Source organism: Macaca mulatta, chromosome 2 (assembly GCF_049350105.2).
Source record: "Macaca mulatta isolate MMU2019108-1 chromosome 2, T2T-MMU8v2.0, whole genome shotgun sequence".
Taxonomy (NCBI): Eukaryota; Metazoa; Chordata; class Mammalia; order Primates; family Cercopithecidae; genus Macaca; species Macaca mulatta.
Genome location: NC_133407.1, coordinates 162,830,303 through 162,849,957, shown reverse-complemented (window position 1 = coordinate 162,849,957; position 19,655 = coordinate 162,830,303). Strand labels below are relative to the sequence as shown.

Below are 19,655 nucleotides of genomic sequence, written 5' to 3'. Positions count from 1 at the left end.
AACATGAGCTCTCCACAGAGACCTAACCTCTTAATGAGGGTATAAATTTGCACAACCTTTTAATAATAAAACTTAGAATTACATATGAAGACATATTATTTTGACATAATAATATCCCCTAAAATACTGAAACTTTACCAAAGATTTAGTATGAAGGTATTCTCATTATTATTTATAATAGTATAAAGATAGAAATAAAATATTCAAGAATATGGAAATGATTAAATGAATTGTGGAATATTTGCATGATTAAATATAATATTGGCATTCAAAAATGATGTGTCTGAAGAAGAATATTTAATGAAATGGGGAATGCTTACAACAAAATGTTTAGTTAAAAAAAACTAAAAATCAAAATAGTATGTACTAGACACTTCCAATTTATTTAAAAATGTCCTAAAAAGGACTAGAAATAGATGTCTAGATTTTCTAAAGTTCTCTAATACATGCACCTTACTTTTATAATCAGATATAAATGTACACATATGTAAATAGAAATATATTAATAAAAATGTGATCGCCAGGAATCTCTAATTGGTAGAAGAAGACTTTTGAGAATTCTCGTGTTTTTTGTCTACTGTAGGCTACAGTTCATCTCTGTTGGCCAGTACCTACATGGATACCATTTTAATTACCTTTTCAATAAGTCTGTGTAGTGTTTAGGAAGAGATTGCAGTGAATCTTGACTAAACAAATCATATGAAGACAGAATTTTTGATTGGAAAGAACCTTAATAGTCACCTAGTCCAAATCCTCTTTCTCTTCCTCAATTTCAGCTATAGTCAATCCACAGATGCAAAGGAATTTCATATTAATAGTAATGGGAACATAAATTCAAATCTAAAGCCAATTCCTATAAACAACTTTACTAAAGTACAAAATAATGAAAATGATGACAATATTATTTATTTGTAGTTTGCATTCTACAAGTCACTCTCATATGCAGAATTTCACTTGTTTCTTATACTACCCTATATTTATTCCCATATAAAAGGGTAAATTGAGGCTTAGAGGCTAAAAGTGCTTGTTAGTGCCACAGTTAGTAAACTTAGGCCCGTCCCAACACTAAATCTTTTTTCTTACCACATCACAATGTGATGGATGAATATGTGAAAATTATTTTAGAGTATGCACAAAGAGCTGATTTTAAGTACATGTTTAACAGCATATATTTAAGTTTTGCCCCTAGCAGGGCAAAACTATTTGCTATTCTGTTATTGATTTTGTGCCCAGCCATATTTTGTGTCTTGGTTCTATCCTAATGACCCCTGCCTATTTATCTGAAACCCATGACAGCTATGACACTATCTAATTAACCCTGTGGTTTTTCTTTTGTGGGCTTGGACTAGGAATAAGAGTTTTAATGCTGATTGTTATTTACTGCCATATAATAGAAAGCTGACAATTATTAACCAGTACTCCTCTTGAAGGATGTATAATAGGGTCAAAAAAGAGTTAGATAAAGACTCAGAAAGGAAAGGTAATTCCTAATGCTCTGGAAAAATTTGCCAGAAAGGATATAGGTGGAACCTGTTTACTCAGCTATGTTCTCTTACTGAAATTCTAACTTAAACTGGCAAATAATAAGGACACTGCTATAACTTGATGGAAGGGTCAGAAGTGGGTGACAAATTAGGTTGCTCATGCCAGGATCTAGAAGCTCACAGCATGCACATTGGAAATGTTCACACTTGCTAATGTAAACAATTGCCAGCCCCACTTTATGGTAAGTATTATGTCATAATTCTCCCTCCACCCAAATTCTCCTTCCAGCTGTTCTGATATTCACTCAGACTACAGCCTTTCTCAGCAAATTAATACTGCCTTACTACATCTAATTAGTTATTGATAACTGATTTTCTTCAATTTTAATGGGGTACTCCCCTGCGATTCTCTTAATGTATTTCAAATTATGCTGAGATTTCTTGTGAGATAAGAACCTCCCATTAGCTTGCCGTTCCCAAAGTCCTCTGTTTCTCGTACTCAGTGCCCATGAACTCTCAAATGTCTTTCTAGTTCTAGTATCCAAACTCCTGATCAGATATTTTCCATTTTTTTCTGTTTTGTTTTATCCTAATACTTGAATTTGTCATAATTAACTTTCCTAATATAAAACACCTTTATAAAGGGATTTCTTTGGGTCCTCAACAGAAAACTACTAGTGTAAGGAAAGAACTTTGTAATAAGATTGATATTAGTCCAAATTCTTGTTTCAAAACCTACCAAATGTATGATATTGGGCTTATTACTTAACCTTGCTTTGCTTCAGTTTTTTTTTACCTGTAAAATGGAGTTATCTATAGCTACCATACATTATTGTTGTGAGGATTAAATAAGAAAATAAATCTAATTTTTTTTTTTTTTGAGATGGAGTCTTACTCTGTCGCCCAGGTTAGAGTGCAGCGGCGCTATCTTGGCTCACTGCAAACTCCGCCTCCTGGGTTCAAGCAATTCACCTGTCTCAGCCTCCCAAATAGCTGGGATTACAGGTGCCTGCCACCATGCCCGGTTAAATTTTGTATTGCAGTAGAGACGGGCCACCATGTTGGCCAGGCTGGTCTCGAGTTCCTGACTTCGTGATCCGCCCGCCTTGGCCTCCCAAAGTGCTGGGATTACAGGCATGAGCCACTGCACCTGGCCGGAGATAGGATATTTAAAGAGGTGATTAAGCTACAATGAGGCCATGAAGGTGGACTCTAACACAACCTGACTGGTAGCCTTTAAGGAGAGGAGATTTAGGCACGTGGAGAAATCACACGAGGGATGTAAGCCCACAGAGAAAAGACCATGTCAGGCCACAGAGAGAAGGTGGCTGTCTGAAGCCATCGAGAGAAGCCTCAGAAGAAACTAAATGTGCCGATGCCTTGATGTTGGATTTCTACCTTCCCAAACTGTGTTAAGTTCCTGTTGTTTAAGCTATCCAGTCTATGGTATTTTGTTATGGCAGTCCTGGAAGACTAATACACATATATCCACTATTTTAGGTGGAGAATTGACCCGCCACCTTTTTTCTATTCTAGTTTCTAGTTAGTCTTCTAAGCAGTATTAAATAATAAGGCACCGATTAAGAGCATGATCTTAGAAGTTAGACAGCTTTGAATTCGAAGACTGGATTGTCCACCAAAGTGACCTTGGGTGAATTTTTAAAGTATTTCTGAGCCCCAGATTTCCTCATTCATAAAATGGGGACAATATCTATCTTATAGAGTTATAATAAAGATCAAGTTTAAAGAGTTGTATGTAAAGTTCATAGCACAATGTTTAACATAGTGCTAAATAACTGGTAGATTTATTATTATCTCTATATACAATGGATTATTCACATATGGTTTTGTCAATTTGGTTTAGTTTTCTCTAACCCTAGCCAGTTAAATTTTCTTCTTCGTGTGAAACGCCACACATGTACGTACTTTCTACAATTATTTAATTATTTTGCAGGTGTGGAAAGGCAGCCTCTCTTAGCTTCATTGTTGGCTTAAGTCCAAAATCACAAACACTTAAAGTGAGTTGTGACGTATTTTCAACATACATCCTAAAAATCCTTCCGATGTACTAGATTTATTTAAATGCTTTGATGATTTTGCTCCATGGATCAAGCTGAAAGTATTTTTCTTCTTGCAGTTCTTCATACTTGTCATTTTAGGAAGAAGTCAAGCCTTATTCAGAAGCTGTACCTCAATCATTCCTCTCCACAAAGTATTCTTCCAGTTTGCAACTATCATTACCCGATCCAACTCTAAAGTTTCTTACATTATTTATAAAATATATGCTGTGGTCTGGTCTCATTGCTGTTAACAGATGGTTTATAAGATAACTTCTTATTGCTTTTTAATTAATCGAGGATGAAATCTACTTGCATAGGTATTTCATTATGCTTCTCTCACCTAGTAAGATTTTTAGGCCATTGTTTCTGCTGTCTCCTTACACAATGTACTCTGCCTCTTGCTTAATTCTATCCTTTGCTCACAGTTTGTGAATTGGCATCACAATATCTTCTGTCCACAGGCTCTCTGAGACTGCAATTATGTTATGATTTTTACTTGCTGCCATTCATTTAAATTAATGTTAACTGGGCACTTATTATGTAGACGGCATTATGCTATTCACTGTGGAGGAACACAGATATTTGAAATAGTACCAAATAGTCCACAGTCTAAGCATCCTAATGATCATATTTTTTTAGGCTTCCAATATTTATTTGGAAAAGTTAATATGTTTTGACTTGGCTTTTCTCCCACTTCCTATACCTATTTGTTGTCCCATCTGAAGAGACGTCTACTTTGTCACCTCTTTTTTAACTCAGGCAGTCTATTGAATTCTCTCCAGGGTCCTCAAGAAGGATCTCTGTCAATCTTTTGTGTACTTTTTTTCCTCAGCTCTCCCCCAATTTTTAGAATAAAAACCATTATTTAATTTGCGATAATAAGGTGCTAGTGATGATCAGTTTAAGAGGTTTTGTTGGCAAACATTACATCTCACTTTGCTGAACTGGGGCTCTTCTTCTTCTTCACTCCCATCAAAATATCAAACCATTACTTGCTATAGGCTTGTTTTCATTTATTAGAAAAACGAAAACTCAGCCACTTTATTATAACCTTCCTTGCCTCTGTTTTTAAAAAGAAAAGCCAGACATAAAACAAGGAAAGCAAACGCTTTAGCCTTAACTGGCATCCATACTTTGAGGTGGGCAATGGGCCAGGAAGAAGAGAAGAAAAAATGGTGGAAAAGAGTAAAAAGAAACCTGTTGTTAGGGACCCAATATACAATTTGGAACCCTACCAAGATCTAGTTTGTGTCAGACATAGCACTTGTTTCCACCATTATTTTTACCCCTTTCAAACATTGTGCAATTGGGTACCAACTCATATATCTTTAACTGATAAAAAATATTAATAAAACAACTCTTCAAAACCCTTTAAATGCCTATTTTAAGTGAAATATTGTGCCTGGTGCTAAATAATCTAGGGAAATATACAATTCCATGCTTGCCTTCAAGAAGGTTACTGTCTAGCTGTGGCAATGAGAGACTACCAGCAGTGTAGGGAGTCCCAAAAGGAGTGAAATAGTTATTCAGGACAGAAAGATTCAATAATGAGCTGAGGATCTGCAAAACTGAGCTCTATTTCATCTTTACCATTTCCTTCCTATGTCCTTGGACAAGTCATCATCCTTCAAGTCTCCTGCTTCCTCTTTCCCACTCTCTTCCTTGAAATGATCACTAATGAGTTCTGTTGTGATGCCCAAATTGAAGTCTCACTTAGCTGTGGCCCGCTGAACTGCCCTTCATTTTGCAAAGACATCGGGGTCCAAATTTTCCCCAATTCAATAGCAGGTGAGGGCTCAGAGCCAAGTCTATCCTGATACAGTTTTTTTTTTTTTTTTTTCTGCACTGAATAATCCATCTTTCAAAATGATTATTGTGACTCACAGAGATAGCTTAAATATATTCTTGATACGGTTTACAGAGTGAAAAATATTTCTTTAAAGAAATTAAATAGATATCTTTGCATATGTGAGGATGATGGGGAAGGAGTAATTCTACTTACTAGAGAGCAAGGTGAGCAATCAATTCCTTAGGCTCTAGAAGGCTATATATTCTGAAACCATTGAAATACAATTCTGTCTGGCAGATACGAACTATTAAGCCATTATTAGGTAACGGCAGGGGTTAATCACAGATACAAGTTGAGTGCAGGTGGCAGGAGAGTTACAGGAGTCAGATAGATGCTCCTGAAGAGCGGGAAGAGGCTCGTAGAAATGAAAAGGTGCAAAACACTCGCCCAGTTCACCATACTGTCCAGAGCCATACCTAAGGTAAGCAACCTTCCCCGCAGCCTCAGACTCCAGGCGCCCAAATTCGCACGCTTGCAGGCATTCTATTGATTCACACTTGCGTCCTTCAACAGGGAGCGCCAATTACATCCCCCAGAGCACGACCCCCAGCATACTGGCCAATACCGCTGTCAATCAAATACCTCACCTACTTCTGTAAATTCTCCCCTCCCGCTGTCATTGGCTTTACCTTCGGCCTATCCACAGTTATCTTCCGCCCTGGAGACCGCGGAACTTACCCTATCGAATCTAGGATTGGCGCCGAAGCTACTCCCGCCCTTCGACGTACCGGGCACTCCGCCCCCTTCACCGCCCAGCTTTGCCAGGGAAGAAGCAGGGCGGGGCGAACTAGAGGCCGGCCCGGGGGCGGGGTCTGCCTCCCACGGCGGGAGGGCGGAGCCTGCGCTGGAGCCTGACTGCTCGGTTAGGACCTCGGAGAGCGCCAGGCGCCGCGACCACAGGGACCAGAGAAGCGGCTGGAGCCGGGCCGGACCCACGCCTTCGAGCCCTCCTCCCTCGGCCCCCTCAGCTTCCCGGGCTGGCAGGCGGCGAGTGGCGTCTGAGGAAGGTGCCTAAGTCCTGGGTCAGATAGTCATCCCTCTGGGACGCCGCCGCCGCTGCCGCCGTCCAGCCGTGGCTCCCTTTGCACCTGTGTGTGTCTGTGAGTGTGTGTGTATGTGTGTGTTTGAGAGAGAGAGAGACAGAGAGACACCGAGCGCACCAGCGCGCGAATGCCCGTGTTGAGGGTGTTTGTGTGTGTTCTGGCTGGGCGCGCGAATGCCTTGGTGTGAGGTGTTTGTGTGTTCGCGCGCCCGCGGGCGAGAGCCCCGCGCCTCAGCGCTTGGCCTGAGGGAGGGACAGCGGGAGCGGCGGCTCTGCGCGCCCAGAAGACTGACGCGGGACTCGGGCCGCAGCCGTCGCCGCCACCGCTTCACGTCCCCCGAGGGCGGCCGCCGCGCAGCGGAGAGAGCGGACGGCGGGAGGGCGAACAGGCGCGAGAGCGCGGCGGCGGCGGCTGCGGGCTGAGGTGGAGGGAGGGGAGCAGGAGATGGGGAGAGGGTGGAAAGAGGACGCGGGGAGGGAGATGATGGGGAGGTGAGGGGGAGGCGGAGGGACAAGTGGAAGCAGACGGTGTCGCCGTTCTCCCCTCCCCCCCGGCAGCTGTTGCTGTGGGTCACTCGCAGATGTTTTGGGGTCCGGGCTGCTAGGGGATGGGGACTAGAAAAAGTATCCCTCCCCCCCGCTGCCTTTCATAGTGACAAAAAAGGAAGCGTTGAAGCTGATGGGGGAAGAGCCCGGAAGGTGGTGGCAGAGTAAATACCGGCTCCCCCAACATCGTTTTTCTGAAAATAAAATATTCTGAGCTGAACGTTTCGAAGAAGGAAAGCCCGCCCTTAAGAGAGAGACGGAGTCTTGTTCTGTTGAACTCTGGTTTGATTGTATAATAATGATGATATAATGCTAATGACGATGATGACACTGCCTTTTATTTTTACCCCAGTGCTGATAAAGCGTAGTTACAGCTGGGGATACAGTCCTTGAATATCTGATGTATGAGGAGGGAATACTGTTGCTTTTGGAGTTGTGTTATATTTATCTTTTTTTTTTTTTTTTTTAAAGGATATGCTTTTTGGAATTAAAATTTGGCAAACGAAGCCTGACTCTTTTCCAGTCGGTTATAACCAATGCTCGTAAAATGGGAACTGACTTGACTAGTGAAAAGAGAAAGGTCTTGACTAGTGAAAAAACCAAGGTCTAATTGCATGTGTTAAGTCACCCCTTTCCCTTTTTTTCCTTTGAATTTCTCAACAGTGTTTAAAATGAAGAAGTTTAATTTCCGAAAAGTTTTGGATGGCTTAACTGCCTCCTCCCCTGGCAGTGGTAGCAGCAGTGGCAGTAACAGTGGTGGTGGGGCTGGAAGTGGTTCCGTACCTCCCGCGGGGACTGCAGGGGTTCTCAGAGAGGAAATTCAGGAAACCTTGACTTCAGAGTATTTCCAGATTTGCAAGGTAAGCTTTGAATTGGCTTAAAGCCTATTATTTCTTTATTATACTGTTGTGAGGAAACAAGGAGGGAAAAACACACCAGGAACAGGAAACTGTTGAGATGTCAGCATCAGAGTCTGCTGCAGAAAGCTCTGTGGGTAAATCAGTTTGGCTGAATAGATATTTTAGGCGTCAACTTAAAAAGCGATAATAGTTTAAGGGGGAAATGAGCACACACAAAAAGTAGAATTTGCAAGATAATGTTAAGATCCAATAGTGGACGGAATTTTTAATATTTTTGTATTATATTAACTGAAGAAAGAAATAGTCATTTTTTTGTGTGTTGTCAGAGAAAATAATTGTTATTTCACTGTTCAGTATGAAATGAATAAAGCTACTAGCATGTTGCTAGGATTAAATAGATAATAGAAAAATATGTCCATTTTAAAGGGGCCAGTGACTTTGCTTTAAAATTCTGAATAAAATCACCTCCACATTCTTAAACTCTTCATAAATACACAAACGGACAAATGCACAGGCTTATAAGAACTTGTTATAGTTGTAAGAACTCAAAAATAGCCAGTGTTCTAGTTTAGTGAAAAAACATTTTATGTAATTATACTTCAATATTGAATTCTAGTGAATATGCAAAAGAAAGAGTTTCTGATAGGTAGAGAAGATGAGAATTTATAAAACAAGCATTAGGTTAATGCATAGAGATATCGTTATTGCTATATTTGTTTTATTTTATGATATAAAGTGATTTATAATTTTATTGCCACTTTTTGAGTTGTCTTGGAATGTGCCTATTATATGCAACAAAAGCTACTAAGTTATTTATGTCATATAAATGAATATAATTTTGTAAATGTGTTTGGCTACATAAGAAGAAATAGAAAACTTGCAAAATTACAGAAATTAACAACTTTTAAAATACTGTCACAAAAGAAAAGTTTTTTGAAATTATTAAAATTATTTTTGTGGTAAACAAGTGATACATGTATAATGAGATATATTTCAATCACTGCCTCAGCCTATATTCCTGACAGGGTCATTATGAAAACATTAAATAGTTTTAGTATTTAATAATAAACTAATTAATAAACTAATAACTATAGTTATTAGTTTTCATAAAAACAAGTTTATTTAGAGTTAAGTTAGATAGACAGATTTAATTCTAAGCTACTTTGTGAAATTTGTGAACAGTAATGATTTTTTTCCTCAATAGGAAATAACAGATATTCTGTTAGATGAAGGAAGGTCTTAATAGTGGTTATGAGACAAATGTAAAAGAGTCCTGGAGTTCAAATTTGAACTGTTAGGCAGGGGAATTATGCCCTGATTCTTTAATCTTCGAAGTGTTTGCAATTTTCACGATCAGATTCTGAAAATACTTTCCAAATTCTCTCAATTCATGTATATGACAGTGATACAGGAGAATTTTACCAGAGGTAAAATTAGTATAGGAAAGGTAGACTTCTGAAACAGAATGGCATTGGGCTGTTGAGGTCATAAAGCTTGTAGAGAAGGTTTTAAATAAAAAACTTAAGGAAAATGGGTGAATGCAAGAGAGAATGGAATACATAGTTATCTTCCCATTTACTCAGGTAATAGATAGTCATAGGAAGTGGCAGAAGTTAAAAACATATGGCATAATAGGAAGAGCATTGGCCTAGGAATCAGAAAATTTTTGTTTTATTTAAAGTTCCGCTAGTTGATAGCCATATAATCTTGGGTAAGCCATTTATCTCCCTTGAACCTTCGTTTCTGCATCTGTAGTATGGGAATAAGTATATCTGCTCTCCTTAACTAACAGAGGGTGATTGGGAGGATCAGACAGAACAAGGTGAAGGTAATGCGTAAATGGAAAGGATGATAAAATATATATTAATATTATTGTTAAAGTTTCTAAAATCTCGTGTTCATAGTAGAATGAATATAACTAGTGGGTTACAATAATATTAGCTTATGATTTTCAAATAAATTGTAAGATAGATAGCTATATAAGTTGTCCACTAACAGTATTGAAGTCTTATTAAATGTGTAAAATACTGTGGCATCTTTAGATAGGAATATAGTTATTTATTTATTTATTTTTTTGAGGCACAGTCTTGCTCTGTTGCCCAGGCTGGAGTACAGTGGCGCAATCTTGGCTCACTGCAAGCTCCGCCTCCCAGGTTCACACCATTCTTCTGCTTCAGCCTCCCGAGTAGCTGGGACTGCAGGCGCCCGCCACCACCCCCAGCTAATTTTTTGTATCTTTAGTAGAGACGGGGTTTCACCATGTTAGCCAGGATGGTCTCGATCTCCTGACCTCGTGATCCGCCTGCCTCGGCCTCCCAAAGTGCTGGGATTACAGGCGTGAGCCACCACGCCGGGCAGGAATATAGTTAATTTTAAAAAGTGGTTATATGGATGTATTATAGTTACCTGGTCTATAACAAAATATATAAAAATGGACTAAGGAAATCCCAAAATTAGAACCGCTACTGAAATGGGGACTTTATTTAGATTCATAGACTCACTGATTAAATGTGCAAAAAACATTCTCTTCTGAGTTCTAAGGAGTTGTCATTCTGGGTGCTTCTACCTTTTTAACATGGGCAAAACTGAAGTATAAATCTAGACTTGGCTGTTTGAAAGCCTCCTCTCTACTATATCTGATTAGTCATCACATCCCATCTATTCTATTTCCTTAGTGTTTCTGAAATTTATGATCTTTTCTACATCCCCAGTACTTGTTTATTCCATCATATTTTCTTGCTTGGTCTTCTGAAATCACTTTTTAACTGATCTCTTTACTTCTAGTTTTACCTTATTATACTTCATTTTGTTACAATAACGGCTATTTCTGAAAAGCAGTGTTAATTAGGTAATTTCCTTGCTAAAAATTCTATATTGGTTTCCCTACAGCAATGATGCTCTTAAAATGAAAGTCTTATTTGAAACCACAGGAAATAACATCTATTCAAACAAATAAATGTGGCACCTTATGGGCACACATCTGTTTTAGAAATTATAAGAATAAATTATACAGCCAATTGAAAAAAATTGTTTTTTATATTTGCTTTTTGTTGTGTAATATCACCCATAGGAAGTTAGTAGGATGTTCGCTAGCCTTAAAAAAGTGAAAGTATAAAGCTGTACCCTTCATAATAAACAAAATATCTATAAGAAGTTCACAGCCATAGAAATGGCAGAAGAAACTTTGGTTCAAGGTCAGCTAAAAAAAAAAAAAAAGTTAATGCATTGGGTTACTGCAATCTAAGTTCAGAATGTGTATGCATTTGAATGCTTGCATTGTCCAGGTATTTGTGAAATATATGAACTGCCTTTCTTGAACTTGAATTCTGTGAAATACAATTTGAAACTATTGCTCTATAAAATAAATTTCAAATTGCTTACCTTGATGGGTATAGAGTTTCCTTCAGAAGGGATTCCTGTTTACCTTTCCATTTTCATTTGCTTGATTCCCAAAGTGTACTGCATTCCCTAAAAAAACACCATATTTTCTCATATCTCAGTGCCTTCTCTCATTCTCTCATTTCTGACTAGAGTAACTTTTCTACATTCATATGACTGGATAATTCCCAGCCATCTTTTACCTCATAATTCAAACATCACCTCTATGAGACTAGCTCTGACCACTGCCACCTCAACTACCCACCAGGGTTCTCTTTTTTCTTTTTAAAAACCTCTTCTATGTTTTTTCTGTAGCATCTGGCATATACCTATAGTGTGAATTTAGCATCTTCTTGTGATTAAAAAAGTTTCTTAAAAATCTGTCACTGCCCTTATACTATGAACTCTTTGAGAAGCAAATAAGTGTTTTTTTTTCTTGTTTCCTTCTTATTGCTAGGGTATACACTATCTAGCTGGCCAGTAATTCTCAACTCTGGTGTCTAAAATAGAGATTTCCAGCACCTCCCTATTCCTAGAGAATCAAACTCTCTAGGAGTGAGTCCTAGGCACTTGCATTTTTTTTGAATGGCCCCACAGGAGATTTCTATGCACAGCCGTTAGTGAGAACCATTATAGTGCACACTTGATACACTTTTTAAATGAGTAAAGATGCATATACATGATTGGTCGATTAATTGATAAAGATATTAAAGCAGAGAGCAATTACTACTTATATATGCCTTAAACATTTTATTTTAATTGAAAACATCTAAATATACAATTTACAAATCATTTGATAAATGACTAAGTTTTTCTGTTGAATATTGATTCTGTGTGAACTTCTCTTCCATAAACCTTTCCAAATTCATATCTACAACTTTCAGTTTTGCTTTATTTAATGCAGAGTAAGAACTTACATGCTTTTGAAGCAAACCAAGTGTCAAGTCCTTCTAGATTATATATACAGTGATACGTATAAAGTAAGGCTTTATTTTGTTCACATGTGTATCATCTATGTATAGAATGGTGCCTGGCCCATTGAAGGCAGTCAAATATTTGTTGAGCAAATAAATGAGTAAATTAAAGGAAGGAAGCTATATAGAGTGGTGTGTTAAAAGCAAACTAGATATTATTTTGAACAGCTTCTTGGAGTTGCTTTTATGAAATAACTTTTATATAAAGAGGTAGAGAGCATCTAGTGAAAGAGTTGATACCACTTTAGGAACATGGTATATGCTTTTCAAAGAGATGTAGAAAAGAAGATTGTAGGAGGATTCAATTAAATTTATTTCAGTTTTTATTGAAGAAGATATTAGGAACATTCTTATTTCCAAATGATCTCTTTGGGGGAACAGCTCAGAAGTTTTAGATTGACAGTGACAAATGCACGGGGTGTTCTAGACCTAATTAACAAAAGATAAAAATAAGTATATTACCAAAAAAATAAGAGTAAAATAAATATATTACCGGAACCAGATAACATAATCCCTAAATTTCTGAATAAACTCTTAAATTAGCCAACTCACTATTTATGATCATTCATAAACTGTTTTTATAAATGGTCATAATGTTAGAAACAACATGTAGTTTAACTAGTATAACTTCTGCAGGGAAATGGATTTATAATAATGATCCTCATATCTGACATAATATCAGATCATACCAGGTAAATAGGTATGGATCAGAGGTACAGGCATGAACTGTAGAGCATTGGGCTTTCCAGGGCCCTAGCAGGATGAAAGGAGACTAAATGCCCAGATATTCTTGAATACTATCTCTTCCTCAAGATTTTCATTGTCTCCACATTCCCCTAATTTCACTCCATTTTACTTAAGCAGTTTTGCAACTGAGATTGGGACAAGATCATGATCACAGTTCCACAGTTATAAAGTTTTCATCCATAAAAAGAATAACAGAAGATTCCCTGAGATATGTGGATTTGTTTCATTTCTATACTTAAAAACTGGTAAAATAAAAGGTAGTACAGTTGGATAACTGATTATGGATTTAGCTTCTGACAATGACTTCATGCTCCTGTCACCAAAAAGCACAGTAGAGGCATCTTTAAGAATGGTAATGGAGGCAAACAAGGAAGAATTAAGCTACCATTAAGACTGAGATGCTAAGAAGCATAATAACCAGGAAGAATTAAAGATTTTTTTTTCTTTTAAGAACCAGAAACCAAAACCAGATGATTCAGTACTCCAGGCTGTCTGCTTTGCTTATCCTGAGGGCATAAGGGTGTAGGGGCAGTCTTGAGTCAAGGATTATGGATGCGTAGAAAGTATGTTTGCAAAATTTTAAAGTTACCTAGAGGGCAATCATGTTTTCTCACAAAAAGTCCTTTAGTGCTAGTATTTATCAGCAAATTGGGTTGTTGATCTCATATAGTATGGTGGTTCTTATGTTCTTAAAAACAAATAGTGCTGTCATACTTTATGTATTTCTCATACAGAGCTAATTAAAAATCTTAACATAATTTCCAAGTATGTTTATCTGTAGGGTTATTATCAGTGAGTAAACCAAATTTCTATTTCTTAAAATTTAGCACATTTCTGTAGATATTTCTCTGCCCTCACTTGAAGATTTGCCTGTGAAAAATCTTAGGATTAGGTTTCATATTTACTTTTAATAATAGGGTGATTATACTGATTTCCTATATTATAGTTCTGTAAAGCCATTTACATATTGGTTCAATAGCAACAACTTTGATTACATCCATTAAAGGTCTCAAGTAGAAGCCCTGCTTTAAACTTTCAAATTGAGTTTGTTTCTCTCATAAGAGAAAAATGGAACTTTTTGTTCCTACTTAAGTATCAAAATGATGATCTTTATAAAAAAACTTTTGTTTATAGTGACAGTTATTTTCTTTTTTAGTTTTAAAAGGAGGATAACTTTTCTTCTTTTTAGTATTTGAAAGGCTAATCTTTTAATGTGCACACTATACTAGTGTTTTTATATAAAAATTAGATTAAGTATTCTGAATAATTGTTCCTAATTTTCTAGGTAATACTAAAATGTCTTTATAAGGACTAGTAAAAAAAATAATTGATTAAGTTTTATACAACCAAAAATAGAAATAACATTTAAAGGATTTAGAGAAGGTAGTTATAAAGAATAGAATATAAGCCCTCTAAAAAGTATATAATAAGTTCACCATGATACCTAGGGAGAGGCTTGATTAAATGAAGCATTCATAGTCACTGAAGGAATGCAGCAAGAAGGTATTTTGGCATGTTTATTGTTGAAAAGATATTTTATTTATTATATACCTTTAAAAATAGGACATAAACTGTTCTCAGCCAACTGACTATGATAAGAATGAAATAATGCTTTCTGGGATTGATTTATCAGCAAAATCACCTATGATGTATTCTTGACTTATCTAACATATTAGAAAGAAGAATATGATTTTAGTTTTATTGGAAGCCCAAACTTACCAGTTAATATTGATGGTGTATAGAATTATTTTGAATATAATGGTATATAATGATGCTATATAATCAATATAATGAATTTGAAATTGAAAATATAGTATTTGTTTTAGTTTCAGTTAAGTGTTTTATATTTATTATTATCTTCTTTTATTTTTAGACAGAGTTTCGCTCTTGTTGTCCAGGTTGGAGTGCAATGGTGCGGTCTTGGCTCACTGCAACCTCCACCTCCTGGGTTCAAGCGATTCTCCTGCCTCAGCCTCCCAAGTAGCTGGGATTACAGGCACCCACCACCATGCCCGGCTAATTTTTGTATTTTTAGTAAAGATAGGGTTTCACCATGTTGGCCAGGGTGGTCTCGAACTCCTGACCTCAGGTGATCCGCCCACTCCAGCCTCCCAAAGTACTGGGATTACAGGCGTGAGCCACTGTGCCTGGCAAGTGTCTTACAATTCAATAAATCTCTCTTTGAATTGACAATAGCATAAAATCAACATCTTATTTGGATATGTAAATTTTATTATAAATAAAACCGATCATTTTGGTGGTTTTAGATGCAGATTTAATACCTGAATTTAGAAAGTAAAGATTGGAATTGAGAGAAAATTGTTATACTTCTTTTACCTTTCTTTTATTTTTACTTTACCAAAATGAACACAATAAAATTAGTTACACTCTGAAGAAAACTAATTGGATTGGCTAATGTTCAGTTTAATTTGTTCCTATAAATTGACTAAAAACCTGTCTATAAATCTGTAAACTGTAAAAGTTTGAAAATTATTAGTAGTATAATAAATTTTGAAGTTACATTGAGTCTGGGGGAAATGCTTACAGTTGGTAAACATCCATGTAGGTGGAAAATGTGAAACTAGCAAAGGAGACAGAGAAGAACCAAGCAGAATGATATGAGGAAAACTCAAGAGTAGAGGCAGGTAATCTGAAGCATTCTTTTTTTTTTTTTTTTTTTTTTTTTTTTTGAGACGGAGTCTCACGCTGTCGCCCAGGCTGGAGTGCAGTGGCGCGATCTCGGCTCACTGCAAGCTCCGCCTCCTGGGTTCCCGCCATTCTCCTGCCTCAGCCTCCTGAGTAGCTGGGACTACAGGCGCCCGCCACCGCGCCCGGCTAATTTTTTGTATTTTTAGTAGAGACGGGGTTTCACTGTGGTCTCGATCTCCTGACCTTGTGATCCGCCCGCCTCGGCCTCCCAAAGTGCTGGGATTACAGGCTTGAGCCACCGCGCCCGGCTGAAGCATTCTTTAGAAAGAATAGTAAGAGACAAACTCAGGCTTTGTGGAGTGGTCAAAGACAGTAAAAACAAAACAAACTTCAAAACAACAAACAAATAACAGAATTGTCAGAGACAAGTGAATTAGGCCAAGAGGAAATTGATTAGGGTAAACATATTTTCAGTAAGGTGATGGACAGAAATAAGGTCAACACTATAATAAAGAATATAATTCATAGCATCAGTACCAAGAGTAGAAGTAGGGGAGATGTGTGAGGAGTTGACTTTATAGAAAAGAAAAGTGGTGAAAAAATAGCCGTAGTAGATTTTAATATCATTTTGGTATACTGTAGGGGTGGTGATGCAATTAAGCCACAGAAAAGCAATTAAGGCTACCAGAAAGGGAATGGTAGGGTGGGGAACAGAGGTAAGATTTGCCTTTTAATTTAAATAGCAAGGGGTGGCCATGGTAGCACATGCCTGTAGTCCTAGTTACTGAGGAGGATGAGGGGGAGGAACCCTTCAGGATAGGAGTTTGAGGCTCTAATGCACTGTGATCATGAATAGCCACTAATAGTACTCCAGCCTGGGCAACATAGCAAGACCCCTGTCTCTAAAATAAATAAATAAGTAAAATAAAACAGTAGGTATCTAATTTGGAATTTTTCTCCTTACCTGACAAGATATATATTTCATTTGAATTTTCAGTAAGATCTGTGCTTTATGTCCTTTCAGGTAAATAAAAGCATGTGATTCTACTAGAAGATCATGTAACTTTTGTATTGTTGCTTCAATTACCAAAAACTTATTGGCTTAAAACAACACAAATTTATCATCTTATTGTTCTGGAGGTCAGAAGTATGAAATGGATGTCACTGGGCTAAAATTAATGTGTTCACAGAACTGCATTCTTTTCTGGAGGCTGTAGGGGAGATTTTGTTTTCTTGACTTGTGCAGCTTTTAGAGGCTGATCACAATTCCTTGGCTGATGGCCCCCTCCCATCTTCAAAACCAGCCTCCTTCCATTTTCAAAGCCAGTTGATCTTTCCAACACGTCACCACCCTGACATTGACTTTCCTGCCTCCCTTTTTTATATTTAAGGATGCCAGTGATTACATTGGGCCCACTGGGATAATCCAGGTTAATCTCCCCATTACAAGGTTAGTTGATTAGCAATCTTCGTTCCATCTGCAACCTTAATTCCCCTCTGCCATATAACCTAACTTATTCACAGGTTCTTTGGGGGCTGTTATTCTCTGTACCTAGATGTTCATCACCTCACCTGTTTTTGTTTTCTGAGTTATTTTAAAATTTTAAACACACAAGAACAGAGAGAATAGTATTGAACCCTCAGCTTCAACAGTGACCATCCTTGGCTAATCTTGCTTATTCATATTATCTCATTTGCTACTCTTACATTTCATTATTTTAATGCAAATCTCAGACATCGTACCCTTCCACTTGTAAAAACTTTACAGAGCAGATAAGCACTTCCCCTCACCCTGTGCTTACACTATAATCCTAAAGACCATTATCATAGTGAAAAAATTAACATTTCTTTATATAATCTAACATGTAGTTAATGTTTAAATTCCCTTAGTTGTCCCATATTGTGTTTTTGTAGTTGATTTGTTTAGATTGGGATCCAATCAAGGTCCATGTTGCATTGTCACTTGGCTTGAAGTTATCTTAATTCAATTTGTGTAAAGTCACAGGTTTTTTGATAAGATCAGCTATCTTGTGCTTTTGTGTATATTAATGAAAAAAAAACCTCATTGTCCTGATTTCTTTATGAACTGGAAAGCTATATGTGAGGAAGTGGGTGGGTTGTTCAGTGCATCACAAGATGACAAATAGAGAACTTTTAAATGTTTTCTAGACATGGTAACATTCTTTAAAGAATGGGAAAAAGAATATTTTTAGCTCATCCTGAGAGCTGTTGTACTATTTTGTGATGCTACTATAGGATAGGCTTTGCTGAGAATGTTAGAAAAAAGTGTCATGAAAGACATAGTATGTGTCAAAGTGAATAAAAGTGGGGTGGGATTCTTTAAGTTGCACTCAATGTTACTGATTTTTATCCATGAAATAAATTATTTGAGGGATAGGGTGAGATTCAGTTTTGTATAGCTCTTCTTTTAAGTGAAAGAATAGAACATTTGATACGGATTCACTCTACAGTTACTTAGAATAGAATTATATAGCAAAAAGCTGAAAGTGAATTGGACAAAGTCTGTTTTATTAGTAACTTAGATTTCTTCACTTGGGTGAATAGGCTAAATATACTTGAAGAATTGAGTTGTAAAGTGGTAGGAAGAGGATTAAAATACTGATGAGGAACACATTTTGATTTATTGAGTTCCATTTTTGAATAATCTTACATTACATTTATTGATTACTTACATAATTCCAAAGGGACCTTATTCTGATTCTCTGCCATCCTATAGTAGTTTATTGTTGGATCTTTCTTTGCTTTTTCCAGTTTCATCTTAACCAAAACTCCTTTGCTGTTTGAGGTAATATTCAATATTCTTGTGCTCTGCCATAGCTCCCCACTAGCTATTTGGTGAATTCAGTTACTTATTATTTAAACATTTACTGAAAGCATATTTTATATATAATTCTAAACTAGATTTTTAAATTGGGCAACCTTTTTTTAAGAATGACTTTGCAAGGCAAGCACACACTCTGTGAACCATTTATATTTTTATGTGATTAACAGAATAATTTGCATCATGTGAACTTTAATTCATGTTTTGTAACATTTATGAAACTCTCCCTTATTCCTTTTCCAGTGGCTCAAGTTTTTTGCTCCCTGTCCCTTCCTTTCTTTCTTCCTTGTATTTCTACTATTTTTGAATTATTTTATAATGTATTTGATATCTTTTCTTTGTACTTAGCTTATGTTAATTTCCATTTATGTCTTCTTGATTAAAATAAAAGAACCTGGAAAATGTCTGAAATATATTTCTTTTGGTACAATTTCATTTCCCTAACAAATCTAATACTTACTGAGACTATTAACATACCAAAATAACTCTAAGTCACAGTTTCTCTTTTATTCACCAATTTCTTTTTGAAAGGATTGAAAAGTATTTAATCTGGATCAACTCAGTATAATTATCAAATAATTATCTTTAAATCATGCTTCTTTGTTCTCTGCTAACAGACTCAAATTTCTTACAATTTTTTTTTTTTTGAAAAATGATTTGGGGTACTTTTTTGATTTAAAAAAATTTAATACTTTTAATTGATGCATAATAGATGCACATATTTTTGGGGTACATATGGTAATTTAATACATTTATATAGTTTGTAAACATCAAATAAGTGTAATTGGGATATACATCACCTTAAATGTTTGTCTTTGCTTTATGCTAAAAACATTATAATTATTCTCTTCTAGCTATTTTGAAATGTACAATACATCACTGTAAACTATAGTCACCCTACTGATCTACTAAATACTAGATATTATTTCTTATATCAAAATATATCCCACCCTCCTTTCAGGCTTCTGGTAAACAGTATACTCTCTGTCTTCATGAGATGTACTTTTTAGCTCCTACATGAGTGAGAACCTGTGATACTTGTTTTTCTGTGCTTGTTTTATTTCATTTAACATGACTTCTCGTTACATTCATGTTACTGCAAGTGACAAGATTTCATTCTTTTTTATGACTGAATAATATTCCCTTGTATATATATACCATATTTTCTTTATCCATTCGTTCATTGATGGGCACTTGGGTTGATTTTATATTTTGGCTATTGTG

The 19,655-nt window shown here is 36.5% G+C and overlaps 1 protein-coding gene across 2 annotated transcripts in view; it reads left to right on the top strand.

The window, feature by feature from the left end:
* Positions 1 to 6,246: 6,246 nt before the first annotated feature.
* STXBP5L (syntaxin binding protein 5L) overlaps positions 6,247 to 19,655 on the top strand; it is a 488,800-nt gene continuing 475,391 nt past the window's right edge. For both annotated transcript variants that reach the window (XM_015129967.3, XM_015129965.3), the window contains exons 1-2: positions 6,247 to 6,400; positions 7,645 to 7,841. In XM_015129967.3, coding sequence (XP_014985453.2) covers positions 7,653 to 7,841 — 189 coding nt within the window. In that variant the 5' untranslated portion in view covers positions 6,247 to 6,400; positions 7,645 to 7,652. The remainder of the gene's footprint in view (positions 6,401 to 7,644; positions 7,842 to 19,655) is intronic.